This window comes from Gadus chalcogrammus, chromosome 17, assembly GCF_026213295.1.
Source record: "Gadus chalcogrammus isolate NIFS_2021 chromosome 17, NIFS_Gcha_1.0, whole genome shotgun sequence".
Lineage (NCBI taxonomy): Eukaryota > Metazoa > Chordata > Actinopteri > Gadiformes > Gadidae > Gadus > Gadus chalcogrammus.
In genome coordinates, this window is record NC_079428.1 from 5,506,020 (window position 1) to 5,515,504 (window position 9,485).

The 9,485-nt window shown below is 46.0% G+C and overlaps 1 protein-coding gene across 2 annotated transcripts in view; it reads left to right on the plus strand.

The window, feature by feature from the left end:
* The first annotated feature begins 905 nt into the window (after positions 1–905).
* LOC130370059 (ephrin type-B receptor 4b-like) overlaps positions 906–9,485 on the plus strand; it is a 17,569-nt gene continuing 8,989 nt past the window's right edge. The window contains exons 1-6 of one of the 2 annotated variants that reach the window (XM_056575701.1): positions 906–1,939; positions 2,956–3,026; positions 3,612–3,754; positions 4,299–4,431; positions 4,691–4,939; positions 5,468–5,636. In XM_056575701.1, the coding sequence (XP_056431676.1) occupies positions 1,846–1,939; positions 2,956–3,026; positions 3,612–3,754; positions 4,299–4,431; positions 4,691–4,939; positions 5,468–5,636 (859 nt within the window). In that variant the 5' untranslated portion in view covers positions 906–1,845. The remainder of the gene's footprint in view (positions 1,940–2,955; positions 3,027–3,611; positions 3,755–4,298; positions 4,432–4,690; positions 4,940–5,467; positions 5,637–9,485) is intronic. The other variant, XM_056575700.1, reaches the window with a different exon arrangement.

Here is a 9,485-nt window from a genome sequence, read left to right on the forward strand (position 1 = left end):
AAGTATAAGTAGAGACAAGTCATTAAAGAGCAGGCGGGGGTGGGGGGGCAGTACAGACGGTGAATACTGCTGCCATACAGGAAATGCCTCATGCTAGATTCCTGTGCTGACCCTGATTGTCTGAGGGTCGTCAGCCGGGTGGGGCATGTTTCTAGGGGCAACCAGGAGCATAAAACCAGGCTTTCACCTGTCCCTCTCTCTCTAGCTCTCTCTGTCTATCTGTTCTCTCTCACTGTTCCCGTCTTTCCCTCTCTGTTCTCTCTCACTGTCCCCCTCGTTCCCTCTCTCTTTCTCTCCCCTCTCTCGCTCCTCTCTCTGTCTCCCTCTTTCTCCACTGCCCTCTCTGTCTATATCTGCGCATTTGTAGTTCTACAAATGATTAAACACTGTTTAATAGTTCTACAGATTATGAAAATACAGTATGGTAGTTCTATGGATTATAAAACATAATTGATAAGTTGTATACATTATAAAACACAGTGAAGTAGTTATTCTGATTATAAAACATATTTTATTAGTCCACATTATGAAATACAGTAAAGTTATACACATAAAATATAATTTATTAGTTATACACATATAACTATATATACCTTACTTATAAAACACAGTAAGGTAGTTTGACAGATTATAAAATAATTTATAAGTTACACACATTATGAAGCACAGTATTCTAATTCTTAAGATTATGAATCACGACAGGCTATAATTGTTCCACAGATTATAAAACGTGTTATGCATACCAAGCAGGTACAGATGTGTTTCTAATATCCTGTTATAGTTTGAGATTTCTTTCTGATATGATATCTTGGTACCACACACACGCACACGCACACACAGCTTCTGTTTCAGAGTGACAAACAGCAAGGCCAATCAACGGCCTCCTGCCAGAGGGGCTGGACTGAGAACATCAGGGTTTCGGATGTCCCGTGCCAGCGGTAAAGGATCTCCGCGAGGGAAGTTTCGAGGAGTACTCACGAAACTATTTTAGTTTGTTCCGTTACTCCGGTTCTGTTTCTTATGTTTCCGTTACTCCGGTTCTCTTTAGCAAGGGTCCCGGTGCAACTGGACCGTCTCGTGGAGAGAGACTCGAAGATAGAGAGAAAGAAGTGGAGTAAGTAGCTGAGGAGGGGAGAGGAATGTGGATTGGGTGGGAGAGGTAGTGTGTATTGCAGTTGTGTGTATGTGGATGTGTGTGTCTGTGGGGGGGAGGGGGGGGCGAGGTTAGACCCCTCCTCCATCAGTCTCGGGAATCGTCTGTCCGGCGAGAGCGCTCGCTGTCCGGCTGCAGATCCTACCGCTGACCCGCACCGGACCTCCAGATACAAGTCTACCAGAACCCCATGAACCGATCGAGGAACCGAGCCTGAGACCTAGGGGGGCACGTTGAGGAAAGGGTCCGGTCCGGAAGTCCCATAGGATCACGGCCACTATTCAACATCTGTTTTTTTTTAAGGATCGGTGGTTTTTAAAACGTCCACCGACAACCCGAGACTGGATTTCTATTGTCGTTCTACTGGATTTCTGTTGTGGTCCTACTGAAGTTCTATTCAAGATCCACTGGGAGTTCTACTGGAGTTCTGCTGGAGTTAATAGTGTCGATCTTCTGGAGTATGGTTAAAAGTTATGCTGGAGTCCTATTGTAGTTCGGTCGTCGTTCTATTCGAGTTCTGCTGAAGTTACACTGGCGTTCCAACCGGGTTGAATTGATTCGATTTGGAAACGCATTCGACCGTAGTGTTGTTGTTGGATACTGTAGCAGATAGTATCGGGTCGCTCGGCGCCTGCTGGGTGCTGGTGGGCTCTGATGAGGTCCGTGGGGCGGACGGAGCGTGAGGCCAGCTGATGGCGCCTCGAGGCGCGCGAGGCGCCGGGACCGAGGCCGTGCTGCGGCTCCTGCTGCTGCTGGGCTCGCTGTGTGCGTGCGGGGCGGAAGAAGGTAAGACCTTAAATGCCGTCAAACTTTACTTTGTCTCCTTGACCTGAACCTAGCTTAAAATAGGCGACGGCTATAGTTATCTAACAACGACCGTGTAACTTCAATACTCTTTACAACCAACTAACTACAAGTACAAGTCAAGCACTCTCACCTCACTAATTAATGACTTGATTTTCTCCTCGAACTAAACATACGTTTAACAAGTACTGTTACTATTGTTGTACAACTATAATAAGTATACTCCAACAACACGTTTATACTGCAACTAGATACCAGAACTAAATGTTCTAGCTAGGAATGACAGGAGGGACAGAATGATGGAGTGATGATAGAGGAGAGGCAGAATGATGGAGTGATGATAGAGGAGAGGCAGAACGATGGAGTGATGATAGAGGAGAGACAGAACGATGGAGGGAGGATAAGGGAGAGACAGAACGATGGAGGGAGGATAAGGGAGAGACAGAACGATGGAGGGAGGATAAGGGAGAGACAGAATGATGGAGGGATGATAAGGGAGAGACAGAATGAGGGAGGGATGATAAGGGAGAGACAGAACGAGGGAGGGAGGATAAGGGAGAGACAGAATGATGGAGGGCGGATAGAGATGAGTCAGAATGACTACTGCTAGTAATATTTATAAACTACATCTGCTGGTAATACTACTGCTGCTAGTAAGACCACAACTGCTAGTTATACTATTCTACTGCTTCTATAATACTACTACTGCTAGTAATACTTCGACTGGTAATAATACTACTGCTGCTATAATACTAATACTGATAGTAATACTACTAGTGGAGGTGGTATTACTTATACTACTCAAAGTAAAACGGTCGCTAGTAATACTACTAGTGGTAGTGGTGATATTTCTCATGCTCATGATAAAAACTGTTGTTTGTAAAACTACTAGTGGTAGTGGTAATAGTATTGCGGCTCATAGTAAAACTGTCGCTAGTAATACTACTAGTGGTTGTGGTAATGCTGGTACTGCTGGTAATACAACCACTATTCCCCAGAGGTGGTGTTGAACACCAAGCTGGAGACCTCAGATCTGCAATGGACCGGCTTTCCTAACGATGACCAACAGGTGAAGTGTCCATTTGTCCTCCTGTCTTTGTGTGTCTATCTGTCTGTATCTCTTACCTGTCTGTCTCTGTCTGTTTGTCTCTATCCTGTATGTCTCTAACCCGTCTTTCTCTAGCCTGTCTGTCTGTGTGTCTTGCTAACCTGAATGCCTGTCTGTCTCTATCCTGTCTGTCAGTCTCTAACCTATTCGTCTCTTACCTGTCTGTCTCTATCCTGTCTGTCTGTCTCTAACCTATTCGTCTCTTACCTGTCTTTCTCCTTCCTGTCTGTCTGTCTCTAACCTATTCGTCTCTTACCTGTCTTTCGCCATCCTGTCTGTCTGTCTCTATCCTATTCGTCTCTTACCTGTCTGTCTCTATCCTGTCTGTCTGTCTCTAACCTATTTGTCTCTAACCTGTCTGTCTCTATCCTGTCTGTCTGTCTCTATCCCATTTGTCTCTTACCTGTCTTCCTCCTTCCTGTCCGTCCATCTAATCTGTCTGTCTCTAACCTGTCTGTCTGTTTGTTGGTCTCGCTTACCTGCCTGCCTATCTGTCAGTAACCTCTCGGCCTCTGACCTGTCTGTCTCCAACCTGTCTGAGTTTAGTGGGAGGAGGTGAGCGGTCGTGACGACGATGCCAACAGTGTACGGACCTATCAGATATGCAGCCCTGCCAGCGCCAGTTCCTATTGGCTGAGGACACGCTGGATCCCCCTCAAGGCTGAGACCGTTCTCTACGTAGAAATACGGTGGGTTTGATTGACAGATAGAATATAATCTGATTGGTGGATGTAAACAAGGTATATGGATGATCTGATAGGTTGCTGTAAACCGGCTGTATGCATGATCGGATTGGTTGATGTAAACGAAGTGTATGGATGATCTGATTGGTTGATGAAAACGAGGTGTATGAATAATTTAAAACACTGGGTTGAGAGATGGGGGTTGAGATGGTTTATAAAACTTAATTGTTTTGCCATAAGCAGATAAATGTATATTATTAATTAATACAACATACTGGGGGTGAACTTCCATTTTTTACATTTGTCTAAATATACGATGTATGATTAGACGATCAGTTTCAATGGTTCTTACAAATCAGAATCAACCATGCAAATTCTAAGTCGATGACACCCCTACAATTAGTAGTTTTCATATTGAGTCATTAATTGGACAGTGATTTTATACAACATACAATTAGAAGGAATTAGCTTTAATCGTTGATGAAAAAAATTATCTTTATTAATCCCAGGCAGGGAATATACTGAAAGTGAGTGATGTGTTCCCCTTTAGGTTCACCATGATGGAATGTTCCAGTCTGAACTACCGTCAATGTAAAGAAACGTTCAACCTGTACTACTATCAGAGTCCCACGGACAACGCTACACTCACACAGCCCATGTGGATGGAGAACCCCTACACCAAGGTAAACACTAAGCTAGTCTAATTGGGTCTGACCTAATCAAGTCTAATTTAACCTAGTCTAACCTAACCTATTTTTTACCTCACCTTGTTATAACCCCATTTGTCTAATATAATCTAGTACAACCTCATCCAGCCTAATCCAGTTGAATCAAACCCTTTCTAATCTACTTGAACCTAGATTTAAATCGAATTAATAAATCTGTAATTCATTTGATCAATAATCTGAAATCAATGAAAGTTTATACAATGTTAATTTTCAGGTGGACACGGTGGCTGCGGACCACCTGTTGAGGCGTGGGGGGGAGCGGCGGTCTAATCTGAAGACCCTGCGGGTGGGTCCAGTGGGGTCCGGTCCAGGGGGGGCCACCAGGGGGGTGTACCTGGCCTTCCAGAGCCAGGGGGCCTGCATGGCCCTGCTGGCGGTGCGGGTGTACTACAGGAAGTGCCCCGCCCTCATCCACTCCTTCACCAGCTTCCCGGAGACCATCCCACACACACTGGTGCAGCAGGTAGAGACCGTCCCACACACACTGGTGCAGCAGGTAGAGACCGTTCCACACACACTGTTAGAGACCGTCCCACACAGACTGGTGCAGCAGGTAGAGACCGTCCCACACACACTGTTAGAGACCGTCCCACACACACTGGTGCAGCAGGTAGAGACCGTCCCACACACACTGTTAGAGACCGTCCCACACATACTGTTAGAGACCGTCCCACACACACTGTTAGAGACCATCCCACACACACTGTTAGAGACCGTCCCACACAGACTGTTAGAGACCGTCCCACACACACTGTTAGAGACCGTCCCACACAGACTGTTAGAGACCGTCCCACACACACTGTTAGAGACCGTCCCACACACACTGTTAGAGACCGTCCCACACACACTGGGTTAGCAGGTAGAGACCGTCCCACACACACTGGTGCAGTTAGAGACCGTCCCAAACACACTCTCACTTTGTAACGGCGTGTGCGTGTGTGTTGTTTTTGCGTGTAGGTTGGACAATGTGTATAATCGGTGTGTATTCCAGGCGCTGGGTGTTTGTGTGGAGAATGCGGGGACCCCCTCTGGAGAGAAGACGAGCCGTCCCAGCATGCTTTGCGGTGAGGACGGCCAGTGGGTCGGGATGGGGACCGTCTCCTCCAGCTGTGCCTGTCGCCCTGGTTACGAAGCCAACCCGTCACATCTCAGATGTCGAGGTGAGCACACACATTCAGCGGTCGACGCGTTCCTCACCCCCCGTACCCTCTTACCGCTAATAAGTCTAAAGCGTGTGTAATAAGTCTAAAGTGTGTCGACCTCTATCGGACGATTCAATGCAATTAAACAATGAAAGCTATGCATCCATCATGGGATATAGGTTTGAAATAAGTGTGAATCAGTTGTGAACTTATTTTACGGTGCATCATGGATATTGTATTATAGGTATTATAATACAATATCCAATATTCCTATAAAGTGCAATATTGTAAGTATTGCACTTTATAGGAACCAGATGTGTACACTTGCGGATAACAATAGTAAATACTGCAGAACTGGAAAATGCAATTTGTGAATAAATTGCGGTGTGAATGTTGGCTGTTGGCTTTCAACAATTTGTAACATCACATGGGTTGAATGGAGTTAAAACAGAACTCAAAAGTCAGTCTTTAATAACATAATATCTACAACAATATATTCACGCAAACCATTTTAACAATAACAACAAATTTCCTACTGGAAAATTTCCTAAATCAAAAGTCACAAACAATGTCCAACACTTTCAGAAACCAAACCGGGACAAGGAAACATGACCTCATCTAAATCCAAACCCACCACACCCAACAAGTGACCACCTTAGGTCTTCCGCTGAGAGCCAGCTCTCCCTTCCACGTAGCCGCGGCTGTAATTTTGGGCTGGTCTGGAGGTGATCAGGGACCTTCCTGTTGTTCTCTGGGGTTCAGAGGTCATCGCGCTGAAATCAGGACGAGTTGTCATGAGCACGGGCGGCCTCATCTGCTTTTGGTTAACCTGGAACACACACGCAGACACACACGCTGCACACGCTGCCCAAGGTCACTTCCTGTCTCCATTGTTCCTGTCTCTCTCTCTCTCCCTCCCTCCCTCTCTCTCTCTCTCTCTCTCTCTCTCTCTCTCTCTCTCTCTCTCCTCTCTCTCTGTCTCTGTCTCTCTGTCTCTCTGTCTCTCTCTCTCTCTCTCTATCTCTCTCTCTCTCTCTCTCTTCTCTCTCTCTCTCTCTCTCTCTCTCTTTCCCTCTCTCTCCTCTCTGTCTCTGTCTCTGTCTCTGTCTCTGTCTCTGTCTCTGTCTCTGTCTCTGTCTCTCTCTCTCTCTCTCTCTCTCTCTCTCTCTCTCTCTCCCTCTCTCTCTCTCTCTGTGTGAGGGGTGCATGCTGGGAGCATGGGGGGAGTGGCGAGTGTTCGGTCAGACTTTTTCCTGGTTTGTCTTTGAGATGAGCGATTCTTCAAACTCACCGTCTTTTCGTTAAACTATTGTTGGGTCGTGTGTTTGAGGGGGAAGAAGGGCGGGTTAGGCGGACGCGGCATCCTCCGAGACACCGCCCCCTATTGATCCGACCCGTGATCCCTTTGATCCCCCCCATTGACCCCCCCCCCCCCCCCAGACGCGCTTGTGTGTGTCATCTCTGACCATACCGTCTGACAATGTGACAGTCTCATGTGTACCGACTGTTATCACCGACGCTGCCCTTAAGCAAGGGCTGCGGTGCTTTTAGTTCACATGCCGGGTTTCAGAACAATTCTAACTTGGCTACAAAAGAATCCTAGTCGGACTCATGTTCAGTCTCTAAGGAGCACAGCCTTTATGTTTCCAGAGGGGCCGTCCGAGTTCACGTTTCATGCAGAGTCCAAAACACGAGGATTCATGTTACGCTGTCTGAGCGAGCAGAGGCTGTTTGAGCTGTTTTGAGAGCGGTGATCTCGGACCTCAAAAAATGTGCGTGCCTGCAAAAGCAAAGACAGATGACGGAGCTCCAGCCTGCCAGCGGCGGGGTTGGAAACACGGCTACAGGTGGATTAGCGGGGCAGCCTTTAAGCGGGGAACAGCTATCGACGGCAGCGCCACATCCGTCGTCGAATTCCGCTGCCGCCTTGCAAATGGCTTGTGGGAGTAAACCTGGTGGATTGAAAAAGTTTAAGGCCTGTAGAAAATATCACTGCAACAAGTAGAACTCTGAAAGCTGGCCGAGCCAAGAATACAAAGAGAGCTCACCAAGGCGTGTAAAATGATCATGTTTCAAGGGTTGCTCTCTTTTACCCAACATTTTCTTTGCTGTCTCTGTTTCCCCTCAATGGAAAAAAGAACAGTGTTGGTCTCATTTAATATTGATGTATGGAGGGAAGAACCTAAAGAGGTCTTCAATTAAAGATACCTGGAAGAAACGTCATGTGTTTTCCCTGCAGGAATCACACCTTGATACAGGTAATGACAGTGATTGAGATACTTAATTAAAGAGACCTGCACTTTCAAGGAACTTTGTGTGGTTTTCCTGCAGGAAGCACACAGTCATCCGAGTAATGACAGTGATTGAGTCGTTTGGCGGAGGGCCAGGGGTTGTGCACTCATCTCACCTCAGTACAGGTGCAGCCACATATTTTTTCCGGCAGGTCTAGGCATTCGGATACCATCCCATGATGACTGGGTATATTGAACTCATTTGCAAACTCAGTGCTACAAATTTGAGCCGAGCTATTGGCCTCCAAATCGGACCATATCATGACCGACATCGTTTAAACAGACCAGACAGGCTTCATTCTAGGTCACCAGTCTTCCAGCAACATCGCCCTGTTCTCAGTGTCTTACACTCCTCAAACTCCCTTGAGATCCATTCAGGGATTGTTTCCATAGATGCAAAGAAGGAGTTTGATGGAGCAGAACTTTGGTTTTCCAGTTTTGGCTGCATTTGGTTTTGATCCAAAGCTTATCTCGTGGGTTTGCTTTGCATAAGCGTCTCCGGAAGCTGCCGTGGTTACGAACAAATCAGGTACTTATTCCAGCTTTCAAGGACTACAAGACAAGACTTAGTCTCCTTCTATTCACGCATGTTATAGAACCCACTCAACTCTCAAATCCTCACTAATGTGTCACCGTGGGTGTGGTTTGGTGATTAGTAGTTATTTCGTTTTGGGCTTCCCGCCTTTGTGAAAGTGATTCTTTGTTCTCTAAATTCCTTTAATAAACCTTAATGTTTATTTATTTTCATTCCTGAGGTTTAGTCGGACTGTACTGCCCATCAACATCACAAACATTAGTCACAGCTAGGCTACTCCTCTCTCCCTCACAATACACTTCCTGCCCCATTGTATCTTCTGCGTTAAAAAATGTGGTCTCAATTTAGAAAAGACTTGCATCAAACACATTATTCTATCGAAGGCGAAAAATGTAACAACAACCCCGCCCCTCCCCCCTTCCAAACTGTGGTCGCCATCTTTTAATACTAGGAAAAACTGGTCTCCAAAAGTGAATTGACTTGTATTTCAATGGAACCTTCACAGATTTTTGTGTAATTTCCCATCTGTTTGATATCACTTCATCCCATATTAATACACCACTGAATAAGATTCAGGCAGCCTCGGCAGAAGGATTTGGGTTTTGGATGCCTGACGTGATCTGGGACCGTCCTCTTGTGCTAGACAATCTCATTATATATTTGATTCTTCACTTTGGTCTGAAAATAGTTTGTGAGATTGACCCTGATTTAGCACAATGTGTTCCCATCCGGCTTGAGTCTCCTATGAGCACCAACAGACAATGTATCTCATTTGGCCGGCGTAATGGTATTCTCTGAGATTTGGTAAGCCCCAGGATTCCTTGTCAATTTGAGTGTCATTTGCAATTCTCCCCTGGGTTTGGTCCTGCCAAGAAAATCCAATTTGTAAACTGGGATTCTGAACGCCAGGGATAATAAGAAGTATAGAAACCTCGGCAGCATATTCATTGTCCCCACCTCAATTCTTGACCTATTGATTTTTGTAATTGATTTAATAAAGGATCTCTCTCTCTCTCTCTCTCTCTCTCTCTCTCTCTCTCT